This window comes from Eutrigla gurnardus (assembly GCF_963514095.1).
Source record: "Eutrigla gurnardus genome assembly, chromosome: 1".
Classification (NCBI taxonomy): Eukaryota; Metazoa; Chordata; class Actinopteri; order Perciformes; family Triglidae; genus Eutrigla; species Eutrigla gurnardus.
The window spans coordinates 5,200,489-5,218,275 of record NC_139915.1 but is presented as its reverse complement, the minus strand read 5'-3'; the positions used below and the strand labels follow the sequence as shown (position 1 = coordinate 5,218,275).

General features: G+C 41.8%; 2 protein-coding genes across 2 annotated transcripts; one reads left to right on the top strand and one right to left on the bottom strand.

Moving 5' to 3' along the window:
- Window positions 1–151: 151 nt before the first annotated feature.
- Window positions 152–3,122, bottom strand: LOC311012882 (AP-1 complex subunit sigma-2). Its single transcript, XM_084008674.1, has 5 exons — window positions 2,949–3,122; window positions 2,372–2,550; window positions 1,398–1,506; window positions 1,131–1,268; window positions 152–659 (listed from the first exon to the last, which is right to left on the bottom strand). Exons 2-5 carry the CDS (start codon window positions 2,548–2,550, stop codon window positions 612–614), a joined length of 474 nt encoding a protein of 157 aa, XP_083864800.1. The 5' UTR covers window positions 2,949–3,122; the 3' UTR covers window positions 152–611.
- A 511-nt stretch (window positions 3,123–3,633) lies between these two features.
- On the top strand, window positions 3,634–17,376 carry phka2 (phosphorylase kinase, alpha 2 (liver)). Its single transcript, XM_084008401.1, is given in 33 exon segments — window positions 3,634–3,711; window positions 3,823–3,914; window positions 4,027–4,109; window positions 4,934–5,092; window positions 5,641–5,688; window positions 6,002–6,170; window positions 6,282–6,364; window positions 6,546–6,626; window positions 6,724–6,822; window positions 6,903–7,049; window positions 7,160–7,213; window positions 7,461–7,583; window positions 7,681–7,776; window positions 8,366–8,473; window positions 8,678–8,756; window positions 8,887–9,049; window positions 9,051–9,207; window positions 9,301–9,445; window positions 9,645–9,723; window positions 9,811–9,959; window positions 10,037–10,207; window positions 10,957–11,069; window positions 11,146–11,282; window positions 11,378–11,540; window positions 12,167–12,246; window positions 12,347–12,425; window positions 12,503–12,632; window positions 12,708–12,809; window positions 13,423–13,541; window positions 14,229–14,282; window positions 15,311–15,544; window positions 15,630–15,830; window positions 15,920–17,376. Coding segments are annotated over 31 exon segments (3,774 nt in total). The 5' UTR covers window positions 3,634–3,711; window positions 3,823–3,914; window positions 4,027–4,031; the 3' UTR covers window positions 16,094–17,376.
- Window positions 17,377–17,787: the final 411 nt, after the last annotated feature.

Here is a 17,787-nt window from a genome sequence, read left to right as displayed (position 1 = left end):
AAACATTTATAATTAATTAATTAATAATACTGTTATATTTGTGTATTTTAAATGAAACCAAATAACACATTAACATTTTGCTATTGAGAAATAAGTTGAAAACCTTTTTTTTTTTTTACTTTGCCGTGGATGGGATATTAGTTGAGAATTATTTGAATTTTTTCAGAATATTTATTTTAATTTTTCCCAGCTCTGTGACTTGAATGTTAAGGCAACACATGAGAAGCACCAACCGTGGCTACAAAAGTACCTTTAAAAGTCCTCTAAGCCACATAGCACAACTCTGCAGATGATAGATGATCTTGATGTGATGCTAGAGTTTTCATGTCGTCGCTACATTGTACTGCGTGGAGTTTAAGAAGGTAGGGGGGTGGAGTCTGCTTATAGTACTGCAATATACAGTGAGGGAGCTTGTACATAGGGGACACTTTCAAACCACAGTTGGCACCACATTGAAAAGGACATTACTGGATAGTTCAGTACAGAGTAATACAGTACATCGGTGGTGATCTTATACATACAACACTTGACACAGGAGACAACAGGAGAAGACAGGATAGAGATGTGGAGGTTGCCACATCTGCGTCTGGGAGAAGGCGCAGCATGATGATTTATGTCAGCCCAATTTCTTCTAAAACGCTGCGTGGTGCCTCGGCCTCCTGCAGACGAAAAAAAAACAAAAACAAAGCAGAAACATTGCTACATTTTGCACATTTTGTACTCCAAATTATAATTCATAGAACGTGCGTTATAATTGCAAGTTTTAAATGTGTGAGAGCAAAAAAACAGGTGACTTCAGGTGTAGAGGGTAAGGTGAAAAAAGCAAAACATCTTGGATGATTTCTGTCGATAACATTTTGAAATTAATTCTTAATTTACATCAAGTTGGAGCTACATTGATTAGTGACTAGTTCCAGCTTCTCCAATGTCAGGATTTGCTCATTTTCTTCAACTTAAAGACAGTAAACGGAATCGGAATGGGTTTGGAACGTTTTTTTGAGACGTCACCTTGGGCTCTGGAAACATGTGACGGGATAAAATGCTTAATTGATTTTGAAAATGGTCAGCAGGACACTGTAGTAGGTCTGTCTGATGGGTTCAGCTATGTGCTGATAAAGAACTGTGCGTACCTCCTGCAGCAGGTCAGCCTGCTCGATGGCCTTCAGCACGTTCTTCTTGGAGGTCTCCTGGGCCTCTCCGCCCAGCAGGAACTCATCCAGGATGAAGTAGGCCTTCTCAAAGTTGAAGATAATATCCAACTCGCACACCTGTGAGGCGACGACGCCACAAACAGCAGCAGATCAGATTAAAAGATGAACACCTTGGATTGCAGTAAATGTTGTATTGGTTCTCCCCCATGCAAACAATCAGCGTGTTACATGTGATGTTTAACTCACGCTGCCAAAGTATTTGTCCAGCAGCTCCACGTATCTATGGATGATCTCCAGGGTGATCAGCTCATTATCCTGGTCCTCGACTGCACAGCAGAAATACAGGCTTGCGTATCTACAACATGAAGTAAGGTGATAAAAGATTAACAAGGCAGTGATGTGTACAAATATTAGTGCCTTTGCTCTCTCCGCAGATCAATTTAGTAAGTGGTAATTTAGCTGTGATCACTGTCCAAGCAGGTCTGCCAATGTATAATGAAATATAGCACCGACACTCGGCTGCAACCAGACAACAGCTGGTCTTCAAGGAATAATGTTACTTCACGCATTAAGTATTCAGTGCTCTTCTGTCTCACTGAAAGTCCCATTAAAACATGCATTTCCATGTTGTAAATGTTCTGTACAAGACACATGCAAATGCAAAAAATCTACACATAAAGCTTTAAAAATCAAAATCCCATTCTATTCTAATCTTAAACATGTTTTCCATTTGAACCCTTTCATCAAAACTAAATAAGAAAATTAAAATCTCTTAACAAAAATGGAAAATTGTCACCTTCACACAGAAAGGATTTTCTAACCAATGACATGCATGTTATGGATTTTTATGACTCAGCAGTCACATGTCCAGGAACAAATCATACACTCCTTCTATATTTGCATCAGTCCTCAATTGTTTGGCAGTTGCTATCATAGAGGGGGTGTTTCTGGCTTTCATCACACACCAGAAGGTGACATTTAAATGCCAGAAATCTCAGTGCTTCACAACATAATCACTGAAACGTTGGTTTTCATAAACAACCCCAACAAGTCACCATGGATTAGATGGATAGATAGTCACAGATGGGAGGAGAACATCCTTGTAAACAACCATATATCAATCAATCAATCAACTTTATTTATATGGCACTTTTCATACCTTGCAGTAGCACAAAGTGCCTCACAGAAAATACAAATAAAAACTTATCTTCATCACTTACCTCTTGTACACAATCTTGAGGTCCCTCCACTCCAAGAAGCTACACATCTTGGGCTTCCTGGCTAGTATGGTCTGGACCAGGTCTCTGGAGATCTTCTTCCTCTCCTTGTCAGACAGAGGCACATACCACTTCTGTAACCGCAGCTTTCCCTGCCGGCTGAACAACAGCATGAACTGCATCTGAGGGAGGAAGTTCAGTTAAAAGTTTTCCATGGTGGAGATGAGATGAACTTTAGAGAGAAGGGAGGAGAAGCTGTAGACGTAAAAGGGACGGAGGGCTAGGTTTATTTTTCCATTATAAGAAAGTTAATTCAGCACATGTAATAGAATAGCTAACGCCCGACATGCATTGTTAGGGGATAATACGACATAGTCGTCTGGTCAAAAGCAGTTTACATTTGCTCTATTTTACGTTCGGGAGGCTTTTACACAAACTTCTATTAGCTCGAGTTAGCTAACATAACGTTGCTACGTTAAATGGCCATATATTAACATCAACAACACCGTTAAGTGTCATTTGCGCCCCCTCCCGTGACGCCCAGCTAGCTACAACAGACACGAGAAACACGACTCTTTACCTTGCTTTTTAATCAGCTGGACGACTGGTCAACGTCGGTAAATTCAGGCGAAACACATAACCGAAGAGAGAGAGCAGCGGGCAGACGTTTGACCGTCTCTGTGGGTTAGCTTCTCACCCAGAGGCGGATGCTAAACTAGCTAGCGGTAGCGGATGGTGGTTGCTGATGAGACAACGATTAAGTCAGCGACGCCGTGATTGGCCGACGAGTCCACAGCTGTGTGATGTGATTGGATTAAAGATTCCGTTATTCGTTACGTTATTCCTTTCACATTGCCATGGCTTCCTGTGGCTGAAAGTTTTAGACACACTCAACTGCATGTATTTAACAGCTAGATATTTGCATGCAAATATTAAAAATATATATATATATATATATTTAAAAAATAAAATTAGATATGATGCGTTACTCTAATTCATACACATACAGACACAAATAACACGTTTATTATTTATTACGTTTAAATAAATTAAATTACTGTATGTATGCCGTTTTCATTATTATTTTATTGTAGATCTTTATTTGTGTGAAGTAAAAATATACTTTACATTTTTTTTGGGGGGGGGGGGGGGGGGGCAAAGCTTCTGCGTGTTTGCATCAGGGTTGTGCCCTGAACAACTAGGTGAAAAGCAGGGTGATTTGCCGCCCCCTGTCGTCAAACCAGCGAACAACAGGAACATAATGTATTTTCCTTCCTGGAATTGATGTACAGTCGCTCACATAGGAACTCTGTCTTCCTGCGAAACGGCACCTGTTGTCACACGTGAGGCCTGAATCTACACGGCAGTTTGCGTGCGCGTGCGTGCGTGCGTGTGTGTGTCTGAGTACCATCTCGCGAGTTTAACGTTACATGTGTGTGTCGTCAAAAAAACAGCTGGATGCTACTCGGCTAGCAAACCGTAGCCGAGCGGTAGCCTCTGCGGAGCGGTGAAGCGGTCGGAGCAGATGGGTCACTAACCCTGCCTGGTAAGTTATTAAGCTACACGCAGTGTTTAACGTGAAGCCACGTTTACAGATAACAAGCCTCCGGGGCTGTGTACGTGCCCAGACAGTAACTTGGTGTGTTTGTGTTGCGCAGTGAGGATGAGGAGCCGCAGTAACTCGGGGGTGAGGCTGGACGGCTACGCCAGGCTGATCCATGAGACCATCCTGAGCCACCAGGTGAGTCCGGACACACGCGGCGGGATACACGGGGTAGTGGCAACACCACAGCGTAGGAATATGATGTCAAGTAGTCCCAAAATGTACATGCATGCGCATCAAAATAAACTAATCATATTATAATTATTGATGCATGCTTCTAATGTTGCAGCTGTCAAAGGTATGACTGATTGTAACTACTTTGAGGTAAATCTATAATAATGCATAATAAGCAATGGCATTACAATAACAATATAAAACAGTTTATGTATCCATACATACATGAAACCTGGAAATTGAACATGAGTTATTGCACCTAACTTACTTCCCACAACTGCATTTTAATAAACTGTCCAGTGCTAGTTAAAAAACAAACTCCTGCTGAAATATGCAAAGGCATGCGGATGTTTTTTTTTTAAGCCCTTATAGGCTTGAGGTTCAACCAGATTGAGCTGCATAAAAATAAACAAGGCGTGTGCAAAGTTCAGAGGGCCGTGAAACTATGCACCTTTATCGGTCAGTCAGCACTCCAACTCCCAATAGCTCTCCACGTTCAAACGTGTGAGCCAGACGGTTCACAGCTGAGAGGCAGACGGTGGTTTCGGCTTTCAGTCAGCGTCTTCAACCAAAATCTGAAACTGAGAATATATATAAAACACTAACCCAACTCAACTCCACATTAACTTTAATTGATAGAGACCTGTTACTTTGATCATCCTCCCCTCCCCTGCCTTGTATTTAATTAAAGTTTAATTCTATTTCTAGGAGAATATAATAGTAACACACTGTCAGTTAATCATAGCACAGGTTCAATGATTTAGAGTTGACATCACTACTTGTTTCAGAACCCAGTAACGGGACTTCTGCCCGCCAGTGCCCAGAAGAAGGATGCTTGGGTGAGGGATAATGTGTACAGTGTCCTGGCTGTGTGGGGGCTGGGCATGGCCTACCGCAAGAATGCAGACCGCGATGAAGACAAGGCCAAAGCCTACGAGCTGGAGCAGGTGCGTTTGTGACGGGGAGAGGGTTAATGTTCACACCAGTGCCTGTTTGTTCGACCTGCTGTAGTTGGTTAAATATTTCACAGCAGCACGCTTTCGGTGTGTGCCGTATCACATTCTGATTCTACAAAAAAGAAGGATATATATCACATTTATATAAACTCTGAACTGTTGTTTGTTGTTTGTAAACTGTTACAGATCCAACTTCATAAGATAATTGAGCCAGTGCTAAAATTAGTCTATTTATCAGCCATGAACCAATTTGTTGTTTAAGAAATTAAAAGTGATTGAGTAAAAAAGAATAATAAAAAACAGCAAAAATTACATTTTATTCATAAACATTGTATCATTACAAATGTTTATTTTATTAAGTCAGAGTATTTAAGCTAATTAAATTACTCTTAGCTCATGATTTTGAGTTGTTTTATAGATTTTATGATTACCAATCAAACCATTTTATAGAATGTTTGATTCCTACTATAGTCATAAAAATGATAAATAGCACTTTTGTCTGATTTTTGTAGTTTACTGATGTTGCTGTTTGTTGGCAGAGTGTGGTGAAACTGATGCAGGGACTGCTGCAGTGCATGATGAGACAGGTAAGATCCAACTGTTCAAACATTGTGGTAGAAAAAAAGCCGATAAGCCGATATATGGTTCTGAGAAACCACACTATCTGGGCCACTGTGATATTTAAACAGAGAGTTTTATGTAAATAGCTTCTCCAGTTTTCTGACCATAGTCTGCTACTATCTGCACAGGGAAGTCAGAAAGACTGATTATTAACAATATATTGGTAATCTACTAGTTGAAGTGAAAGCCTTGCTCCAGTGTATGGGGCAACATTGTGTACTGATGTTGGTGAGCATGTAACACAGTCCTTGGGATTTATCTAACCATTAATTAATTCAGGTGGATAAAGTGGAGAAGTTTAAACTCACCCAGAGTACAACGGATTGCCTGCATGCCAAATACGACACTCCCACTTGTGCCACCGTGGTCGGGGACGACCAGTGGGGCCATCTCCAGGTGGACGCCACTTCCATTTACCTGCTGATGCTGGCACAGATGACAGCCTCAGGTACCATTTACTCATTACCTATGAATTACCTATAATTTCCCTTCTGGCAAAGCACTGCAGGTCCTCAATGAATGCGCCTGAACAGGACTTGTGTGTCACGGTATCATGCAGGTCTTCGCATTATCTCAAATCTGGATGAAGTGGCCTTCATCCAAAACCTGGTCTTCTACATAGAGGCTGCTTACAAAGTGGCAGTGAGTAACATGTTTCATTTTTTCTGCATGTTTGGAGAATTAAGCCTTCTGTGGCTGATTAATTGCCTCAGCGTCGTACATCCAATGCAATGCGAAGCTACAGAGCAGAGGAATGGGGAGAGTTTCGAGCCTGGAGAATTTGGAAAGACATGATGTCACAACCTTTAATCCCCCACTGTAGGATTATGGGATGTGGGAACGAGGTGACAAGACGAATCAGGGCATCCCCGAGCTCAATGGCAGCTCTGTAGGAATTGCTAAGGTACAGGTTATTATTGTTGGTATTTATAATAAATATATACCTAAAGAGGAAGGTGTTTTATATAATGTGTATTGAAGCATGGATGTGTGTGTTGTAGGCGGCTCTGGAGGCCATTGATGAGCTGGATCTTTTCGGTGTCCATGGAGGGCCAAAGTCAGTCATCCATGTTTTGCCTGATGAAGTGGAACATTGTCAGGTACCACCGGCCTGCCGGCACCTCAGCATCCTCTCCGCTCATCCTGCTTGCCGTGAACGCGTCTGTGTGTTTTCCTTCAGGCCATCCTGTGCTCCATGCTGCCGAGAGCTTCAACCTCAAAGGAGATAGACGCCGGTCTTCTGGCGGTCATTTCCTTCCCTGCTTTTGCTGTGGAGGATGCTGACCTGGTGGCCATCACTAAGTCGGAAATCATAAGCAAACTGCAGGTGCAGGACGAAACACACTCAGGAACAGGAGCAGCATTTTATCCTCTGAAGCTTTTTTAACGTGCTCGTGTAAGTCAGTTAGCATGTCAACATCGTTGGTGTGATTTCAGGGTCGCTATGGCTGCTGCCGCTTCATCAGGGATGGATATCATTGTCCTAAAGAGGTGAGATATTCTGCAGACCGAAAATCTATAAGTTGTATTTAATTGCTGTAGGAGTCACGCAGCCGGGACAGAATAAATGTCGCTCTTAGAGATAAAACTCAACACTTGAAATGAGAGAAGAAGTGCACCCTTTGAGTGGATGTCATAAGTGGTTTAGTATGATTTCTTTCCAGCTGAAAGATAATTGTGTACTAATGTTTATATATCATTTGAGCTTGAAGGTCTTACTGGCTGTTTTCTTCACCAGGACCCATCTCGACTGCACTACGATCCTGCAGAACTCAAGCTGTTCGAGAACATAGAGTGCGAGTGGCCCGTGTTCTGGACTTATCTCATCCTGGACGGTATCTTTGCTGGAGATCAAGTGCAGGTAATACAACCAAACACACTGGTTGCCTGCAGAGTCATTTAAGAAAGGCCTATGCTCCACATGTAATCATGAACTAATGACTGTGTTCTCCGTACAGGTGCAGGAGTACCGCGAGGCCCTGGAGGGCATCTTGATCAGAGGGAAGAACGGCATCAAGCTGCTGCCTGAACTTTACGCTGTACCTCCTGAAAAGGTATTCCACATCCATGGGACACGGGGCAGATTTATTCTGGTCACATTCTAGTTGAATGGTCGGAAACAAACCTGTTTCATGAAGATGACAGGACCTGTCTCTATTTTTCATGGATATAAAATAGATATAAGACATTCAGTTGTATTACAAATCAAATTTTTGAGGCTTTTGAAGCTTAGAACCAATATTGGCAATAATATGAGAAGACCAGGTTAACGAAAAACAAAATAATTGTAAGTTAATTGTATGCTTATATAACTTACCCGTAGTGTTGATATCTGCTATGAATCTTCTGTCTTCTATATGAATTTCTTCTATTCATGATTGACATTTTTATTAAGTTTTTATGTATTCTTGATTGTTAGTAATTCTTTTTTCAGGCTTTTAGTCTTTGAACATTTACAGTTGCCTATAATAAAGCTAATAAATATTATTTTTGGTCTATTTAATCTATTAATTGAAGTATGTCCAAGGATTCTTTTACACATCTTGCCAGTAAAGATAATGTGGTATTGGCGGGGTTAAATACTGTATATACCTGCGTATCAGGAAACCACATGAGAATAAGAGCATGTTTTGTCTCTAACAGGTGGAGGAGGAGTACAGAAATCCTCACTCAGTTGACAGAGTGGCCATGGGACAGCTGCCGCACATGTGGGGACAGTCACTCTACATCTTGGGCTGTCTTCTGGCCGAGGTATTCACAGGGCCCTCGAACCACCTCTCATGTTGGCAGCTTTCTGGAATAATGCACATTTAAATGAGGAAAAAAAGGAACTCTTCAAGAGGTCCAGGGCAGACAATGCAGTCATACAAATGACATCTCGTTAGGAAAACATAAATATACAATAAAACCACTGCTGTAGTTGTTGTAATAAGCTCTTTTTCTTACTGTTTTAAGGGTTTTTTAGCACCAGGAGAGATCGATCCTCTCAACAGGAGGTTCTCTACCGACTTCAAGCCAGATGTTGTGGTACAAGGTTAGGGATTGATCGATAACTCAATGGAATTATCAACCCAGTAGTTGCATTGTATGGATCCTTACCACTTGTGGGTCGAGGAGGAAGGAAAAATGTGACTAAAATGCATTTCTTCGTATTCGTGTGTCAGTTTGCGTCGTAGCAGAGTCGGAGGAGATCCAGGAGCTGTTAAGCGATCATGGCATCACAGTCCAGACGGTGTCAGAAGTTGTGCCCATCAGGGTCTTGCCTGCTCGCATCCTCAGCCACGTCTATGTCAGACTGGGTAAGCGAGCTCCCGTTTCTTTGGCGTGTGTGTTTGTGGAATGATAAGAGCAGCGTTTTCGTGTCGTTGCCCACAGGGAACTGCAAGAAACTGAATTTGAGCGGGAGGCCCTACAGACACATCGGCGTTCTGGGAACGTCCAAATTCTACGAGATCAGAGATCGCTCATATATATTCACCCCGCAGGTAAAACTCGCTTGAGATGATCTTCATAATCACAATAGTGAGGTGGTAGTAATGAATACTACGGATGAATACTTTCTCTTTTCTGTGCTCCAGTTTCTAGATCAGCACCATTTCTACTTGGCTCTCGACAACCAGATGATTGTGGAGATGTTACGAACGGAGCTGGCCTATCTCTCCTCTTGCTGGAGGATGACAGGACGGCCCACGCTCACTTTCCCCATCACCCGCAGCATGCTGGGTAATAAACCCAGATTTCCTTTTTTTTAGTGTTCATGGATGTTTTGATGTGTGAAAACTTCTAGCATTTAACTTTAAATTAAAAACATGATTCGTGGGGATAAATTAGACATGAAAAGGTTGACATTTTGGCCACAAAAATGTGCAAATTGTATATTACCATATTAGTATTTTGTTTTTTCCTTTAATTGTATGTCCAGTTGAAGATGGAGATGGGATTGATCCGTGTATCCTAGCAACCCTCAGGAAACTACAGGATGGCTATTTTGCCGGAGCGAGGTCTGTTTCCTTCTGTAACACGGGGCCGTCATACTATTAGTGTGTATCCGTAACGTAACAGTATATGTCACTTCTCTGTTATTACAGAGTGCAGATGTCAGACCTCTCCAGTTTCAAGACCACGTCGTTCCACACTCACCTCAGCTTCCTGGACGAAGAGAACGACGACAGCTTACTGGAGGATGAGGATGAGGAGGATGAATATGAAGAGGGATATAACAACTGTGTGCCCTCAGGTAGTTACTGATGTTCTCTTCAGTCACATTTGGTGAACTGTAAGTAATGAATTGTATGTTTGTTTTTTAAACTCCAGAGGCCTCAAAAGACATGTTTGACCAGTACCTCACCGGGCTTCTCCACAGCACCTCCACCAAGTGCCATCTTCCTCCCATCCAGAGGGGGCAGCACCACGTCTTCAGTGCTGAACACACCACCAGAGACATCCTGTCTTTTATGGCCCAGGTCCAGGGCCTAAACATGCCCAGTGAGTTATTAGCCATCAAATGATTAAAGAGGACCTTTTATTCTCCTTTTCTGGTGCATAGCTGTATTTCAGGTTACAACCAGAACATGTTTACATCCTTTATTTTGTCCCATCCTGGCTGTGCTGCAGCAGCTCTTCTCATCTTATCTCTGAAACGCTCCGTTTAATACTCCTCCCTCCCAAAAAGCCCAGTCTGCTCCCGATTGGTCAGCTGGTCCACTTGGCTGGGCAGATATTATGCAAATGTGTCACTTGGTGATGCATGAGAGCATCACAGGTCCCCCAGTAATGCTGCTGTCCAGTCGGGGGTTCATTTGGGTTGAACGTTAAGCTATAAAAACGTTTTTATGGTGCAAATTGTATTCCCTGGCAACTGTGGAGGGCAACCACAAACACATACTATACTAGACTACTACTACTGTTTTCTAGAAGCTTGTTAACATGGCAAAAATCTACATTATAATGTTGACTGTAGCCTAGAGAGCCGATAATTCAGTGGAGCTACGAGACATAATGGCTTAATTGGATTGGAAGTGTGAAACAACTGGTTCTTTCACTCCTTCCAATCTAATCTAATCGGACTCTAAAAATAACTGCTTGGCAATATAGGAAAATCTCTTCGTGGGGTAAGAAATGTAAAATACTAAGTAAGTAATAATCAAGTTGATCTGAATACACCGGAAATACAAAATAAGAAAACCCTCGACTGTTTCACTTAGTGATGCATCGTTTTAATGTGTGTATTTCAGAGTCTTCGATGTATCTTCCTGTGAATCCTGTGAAGAACAAGCGCCGCAAAACTCTCAACCTCCTTGAAGTTCCTCCTCATCCTCAGCACGGCCCCCATGTAAAGCAACACAAGGTAGGTGCAGCAGTTTCTCTTGTGATGTCAGTATTGCTCCCAGATTCAGTTTCCTTTCATTGATGTCCCCCGCTAGTCCGACAGTGCGGCTGACTTGCACCTGCCTCGAGACTCCCAGGGCAACACAGACTTTGCAACGCTGGTGAGGCAGCTGAAAGAGTGTCCGACTCTGCAGGACCAGGCCGACATCCTCTACATTCTTTACGTGATGAAGTACGGACCCACACAGAGCTTGTTCTCAGCTGATAAGTGAACTTCTTCTTTGTAATGACTCCCTCCTGTGTGTTTTTGTTTCTTCTGCTGACCAGAGGAGCTGATTGGCTGGTGGAGTTGTCAGGTCCCGGGCAGGGCGGGGTCAGCGTGCGTTACCTGCTGGAGGAGCTGTATGTACAAGCCGGAGCCTGCAAAGAGTGGGGACTCATCAGATACATCTCTGGGATATTACGCAAGAGAGTGGAGGTCCTCGCTGAGGTCAGTGCAAAGGTTTTAAAACATAAAGAGATATTCCACAAGAAACTTGCTTCCCCTTCTCTGTATTTTTTTTTTTTAAATCACATCATAATATCTTGAACAAGACTCAGGTTTATTGCCACGTAGGCAAAATATTGGAAATAATATGTTAAAGTGTAAAGAGCTGGAGAGTGTTTTGCGAAGATTGATTTCAATACTCGCCATGATGAAGTGTCTCTAGGCAACACTTTAACCCTCCTGTTACCCCCATATTTAACATCTGTTATTTAAAACCTTCAGTAAATTCTTACAATAAAATTTTTTACTGAGGTTTATGCTTCAGATACTTTGTGTTTCTTTGTTGACTATCGAAAAAATAAATGTAAATGTGTCCAAAGTGTGTACACGACAATTAAAAACATGTTAATTTTATATTTACCTAGTTAACCCCCCATTTATAGGGAAAAGTCACTAAATATCAAGCAGAAAAAAGTAATTTTGACCCTCTTATTCTTATTCAGAAACATTGAATGGGGTCAAATTGACCTCAAGGATAACAGGAGGGTTAAATACCTTCTGGATAACTTGTGCAAAAAGATAATTTGAAGATTTTCATGACATTGGAATCTGTATTGTCTCTTCCTCAGGCGTGCACAGACCTGATTTCTCACCACAAGCAGCTGACTGTCGGTCTACCTCCTGAACCCAGGGAAAGAGTCATCACTGTGTAAGCTGCTGTGGCCGAAGTTTGTGCTCATGTTGAGGCTTTGTTGAATTAATCACCACATTATACAACAACTCTTTCCTCCTCGCGGTTTCCCTTTTAGTCCACTTCCTCCCGAGGAGTTGAACACTCTCATCTATGAAGCCAGTGGTCAGGACATCAGCGTAGCTGTACTCACGCAGGTAAATCTTTAACCTGTCTGAGTCCCGAGGGTCTTTTTTTTTTCCGGCGTTAACCTCACACTGCGTTTGTCTTCTAGGAAATCATGGTGTATCTCGCCATGTATGTGCGCTCCCAGCCTGCTCTGTTCGGGGACATGCTCCGGCTCAGGATCGGACTCATCATGCAAGTGATGGCCACGGAGCTGGCTCGCAGTCTGCACTGCTCTGGTAGGGAAACCAAGCACCAAACACTCTACAGACATGAAACTGCAAAAACAAATCAACTGTGTATCATCTTTGCAGGAGAAGAGGCGTCTGAGAGTTTGATGAGCCTGAGTCCTTTTGGCATGAAAAACCTGCTGCATCACATCCTCAGTGGCAAAGAGTTCGGGGTGGAGAGGAGCAGTGAGTTCCCTTTTTCTCTTCTGTGTTGCACCTCTCGTGTCACAATGAGTCCAAATCCAAGTAAGAGGAGGAAAACTTATATTGTTTTACTTACTTTTATGAAGTAGGAATTGATGAATTTTAGCTCTTGTGAAGTTAACTTCATGTTTTTAGCCATGCAGCATGCTGGTCGGTTTTGAGCCACCACTGATCCACAATGTCTTGACAACTATTCGATTGATTGCCATGACCTTCATGGTCCCCAGAGGATCAATCCCGCTGACTCTGGTGATCCTTTAACTTTTACTCTGCCGCCACCAGCAGGTCAGTGTTTTGATTTATTCAGTGAAATATCTCACATGATGGATTCAACATTTCCCTTTGCCCAATGCTTGGTTTTATGACCAAATACCTGCAAAACCAACGGCATTCCCTTCAGCTTCTGCTGTATCTAGTATTTAAATTAATAGATAGTGAACACGGTAAACTATATACCTGCTAGTGCTAGCATTGTCTTTGTGAACATGTGAGCGTTGAGCTCAAAGCGCCTCACGGAGACATTTATTGGCAGCAAATCAGAGGTGTGGAACCACGCTGTCGAATAAGTGTCCAATGATCTTTTTTTGTCCATCAGTGCGACCAATCCAGTCAACAGCCACGAGTCCTGCCATCTCCATCCACGAGCTCGGCCACACTGGAGCCACCAAGACGGAACGCACGGGGATACACAAGCTGAAGAGTGAGATTAAACAGGTGGGAAGCACCAATTAAAAACAAAAACATGTGATAATAATCAATAAATATGATTAAAAAAAATGCTGTGACGAGCTGAATTGGCTTCTATCTATCTATCTATCTATCTATCTATCTATCTATCTATCTATCTATCTATCTATCTATCTATCTATCTACCTACCTACCTACCTACCTACCTACCTACCTACCTACCTACCTATCTATCTATCTATCTATCTATCTATCTATCTATCTACCTACCTACCTACCTACCTACCTACCTACCTACCTACCTACCTACCTATCTATCTATCTATCTATCTATCTATCTATCTATCTATCTATCTATCTATCTATCTATCTATCTATCTATCTATCTATCTATCTATCTATCTATCTGAACAGAATAACAGTGTTCTTGCTTTGCTTGCAGCTGGATGACTCTCGGCCTCTCAGTGTGGGTTGGGTTTGATAATATTTAGCATGTTTCTAACATCAGCCTCAACAACCAACCCGCCGACTAAATCCGACTAAATGTTGTTTGTCATATGGTCATCCTTGTGATCAGCAGTAGAGTAATTTTGCTTAATCTTAATCAATACTCGGTGTTTGCAGATGAAACATCTCCATGTGGCTTCAGTATCATCATGACTGCAGTATGTGAACCATCTCAAACTGTCCTCTTTCATCCATACACATGTGTAGATCTTCAGCGGCGGTCTTTCCTTGAGTAGCAATGTCACTTCTCCTCGCTCCACGGTAAACCATTCCACCTCATCTGCTTCCTTGGTTTGTCCTCCTGGGGGTTGCCGTAGTTTGAATGTGTCGGCCATTGTTCATTCAAAATTTCATATTTTCCGTAGATGCTAAAAGATCTCACGTGTCGCGCTTCATTTATAGATAAGGCTAACATTGTTTTTTGTTTATTAGAGTAATTATCACTAAAACGTACTGTAACACTGGCCTTTGTCTGTTCATATGTAGTAGAGCATGATATCACTCTGCATGAATGACTGTAGTGCTCCGAGTGTAACTTTAATGTGTGTAAGACTGTAAAATCAACCTTATTTCCATGTATTTGCTATGGGATGACAGACCTGCATATGCTGTTAACCTCAGTACAGTAGTTAAAGAGGTTCTCCACCACATGTACCACATGATGAGTAATGACTACTTTACTAAACCTTAAAGGGGAACTCAACTGATTCCACACATCAGAGTCCACACGGTAAATAATGTGGATTAAGTTAAGTGGAAATCCTCCAGAGGGAGCTGTTTGAAATCTGATAAATGTCCTGGATTTGACGAAGAAGATGAATGTGTGGACTAAAAGAGAATTTATTATGATCTGCTGCATCGATCTTGACCCCGTTAACTTGACCCCTGTTACAGGAACGGACAGCTAAATCTGTGGAATACTCTTTAAAGCTCTAAAACCGGGATAGCTGCATTATATTTTACATGGAATAGATTTGTCCAAATTGGCTTAACATAGTATATTCAACTATATAGGAACAACTGGAAGTGAAACCCTCCTAAACAAACAACTAAGTGTGTTTTCAGTGATTCTTAAAAATGATATAATGATAAGTACTAGAATGGCGTTTGAGGAAAAACTGCAGTTGTTATTGATCTTGCTCATCCTGTGGTTAAAAGTCTGTGTGGTGCAGAGACTACTGACACGTGTAATAGTGTCTATAAGGATTTAGTTTCAAGTACATGAAGATAAGGTTTAAAATCAGTCCATTAATTATGTATAACAGTATCTTCCTGATCCGTCACCACAGCGCTGCAGCAGCCCCTCCACCCCCAGTGGGATCCTGTCCCCAGTGGGCCCGGGTCCAGCAGACGGACAGCTGCACTGGGAGGACAGGCAAGGCCAGTGGCTGAGGAGACGCAGGCTGGACGGAGCCATCAACAGAGTACCGGTGGGCTTCTACCAGAAGGTCTGGAAGATCCTGCAGAAGTGCCACGGCCTGTCCATCGATGGATACGTGTTGCCCTCGTCTACCACCAGAGAGGTGAGACTAGAGCTGGATTTAGGGGTTCCTGTGTGTGTGTGTGTGTGTGTGTGTGTGTGTGTGTTTAACTGCCGTTTCTGCGTAGATGACAGAGGGAGAGATCAAGTTTGCAGTGCAGGTGGAGTCCGTCCTCAACCACGTTCCCCAGCCAGAGTACCGGCAGCTGCTAGTGGAAACGGTGATGGTTCTGGGCCTGGTGGCCGAGGTGGACGTGGACAGCATCGGTGGCGTCATACACGTGGACCGCATCCTGCATCTGGCCAACGACCTCTTCCTCAATGACCAGGTACGGAGTTGGCCGATGGCAATGATGCGTTTAAGTTCGAAAGGGCGTTTCGTGTATGTTGACAGAGCTTCTACCTCTGCTCCCCCCAGAAATCCCACAGTGCCAGTGATTACTTCCTCGAGAAGGACCCGGCGACCGGAATCTGCAACTTTTTCTATGACAGCGCCCCCAGTGGCAGCTATGGGACTATGACCTACTTATCCAAGGCATCGGTCACTTATGTCCAGGACTTCCTGCCGAGCTCCAGCTGCCTGATGCAGTGAAAGAGCAGACCTGAAGGGACAGGTTTTATAGGTAAAGGATCACCGAGGCTTCTGGTTATCAGCTCATATAAATCATGTGGTGCTTGTGAGTATTTACTCTTCAATACGCTGATGTAGCATTGGCAGCTGATATCACATCACTATATAACAGTTTATTTTATTCTTTGTCACGTCTGAACTGTGAATTTATTTATTATTTAAACATGCAGGACTTACTAACATGCATTATATATAAATTAAAATATGCAAAGATATAAGCACGTGTCTGTGCTCTTGGTGTCGTGTGTGAGAATAATGTTTAAACAGTAAAGTGTCTTGTAATTAAATGTGTCATAGATTGTAATTCTACAGAGCTCAGCTGTTATCAGAGTAAATAATTCTGACCATTTGTGCACACAAATTATTCCCTCTCAATAATGTTTACTTTTATTTTCAGCCTGTTACTTTTTTGTTTTATTTGTATTTAGTTATATAATATTTTTTTTTCTATTGTAATGGATGACCTTAAACATGCAGGGGGAAATAATAAAATTATTATCTTTATTTATTATTATTATATTATCAGTCATAAAAACAAATTACTTAAATTCTTCCCCCACAAATGAATAATGTGTGCATATTAATGTCCTATTGTACTTCTGATAGCATCCGGGCTCTTTATTATTCAGTGTGTATTAGATGTAATCTTTTATCACTAATATTAACCTGGATGGGAACAAGAATCACAGCTTACCTTGAATGCCAAGATGTTTCTGTGTCTGTGTTGTGTGTTTTTTACAATGAATTCAAATTAATCCATCTGTCTGCATATGAATGTCACTCCAACATCAACTGTCAGTGAAGATATATTTATCTCTGGTATCTTGGGCTAGAAATCTGCTTAAATACTGGTACTTAGTATTTATATAAAGAGAGAGAGAGAGAGAGAGAGAGAGAGAGAGAGAGAGAGAGAGAGAGAGAGAGAGAGAGAGAGCATCATGTATATGTAATGAGAGGTCCAGAGTATGTTGAGTTGGGTTTTTGTAAGTCTGAGAAAAGCAGAAAGGAGAAAAATATTTTAATAACTTCCATCTCAGTGCTTTGATTTTGAAAATGAAACGGCAGAAAACAGTAAAATTAATGCTAACCTAAAATAATGGACATTCTTCATGTTCATGTAATAACATTTGACTAAATGGTAAACTCATGTATCTATTTAGGAGCTCTGATTGGCCAGACTCCTGCTGACACTTTGATGGATTGTGTTGAAAAATGTGGTAGAAATTAAATTAATTTTTTTAGTACTCGCCAATGTGTATGTCAATGACTTACAGCAGTAATACACTAATATATATTTATTAATTCACAAAAGTATAAAAAATCTATTTTTTTTTAATCAAAAACTGAATAAATTGGAAAGAACCGTTTTAAAGAAGAAATGACTGAAATCTGGTGTGTTTATTCCATAACTATTCAAGTTCTTATTACATACATCTGTTCCAGTTTCATGGGTCCAAAGGTTCTCTGGTTGTGGAGACCACAGTCTGAGGATAAAACAGTAGTGATACTTGATTTAAGTGTTATTTCTTGTCTCTTCACACACGGAGAAGACGTAAAGTGGGACAAGAAACAGAACAGACTGTCTCGCTTGGCCTGAGGTGTCTTCCATCTCAGCCAGACGTGTTCACAAGCCAAATTTGAGGTTAGCTTCTTTG

Excerpts from the sequence above, each read along its gene's own strand:
- LOC311012882 (XM_084008674.1), bottom strand. The coding sequence starts at position 2,550 with ATGCAGTTCATGCTGTTGTTCAGCCGGCAGGGAAAGCTGCGGTTACAG. Across the intron at positions 1,507-2,371 it reads CTCAAGATTGTGTACAAGAG|ATACGCAAGCCTGTATTTCT; the intron begins GTAAGTGATGAA and ends TTCATGTTGTAG. Across the intron at positions 1,269-1,397 it reads TGGACAAATACTTTGGCAGC|GTGTGCGAGTTGGATATTAT; the intron begins GTGAGTTAAACA and ends GTCGCCTCACAG.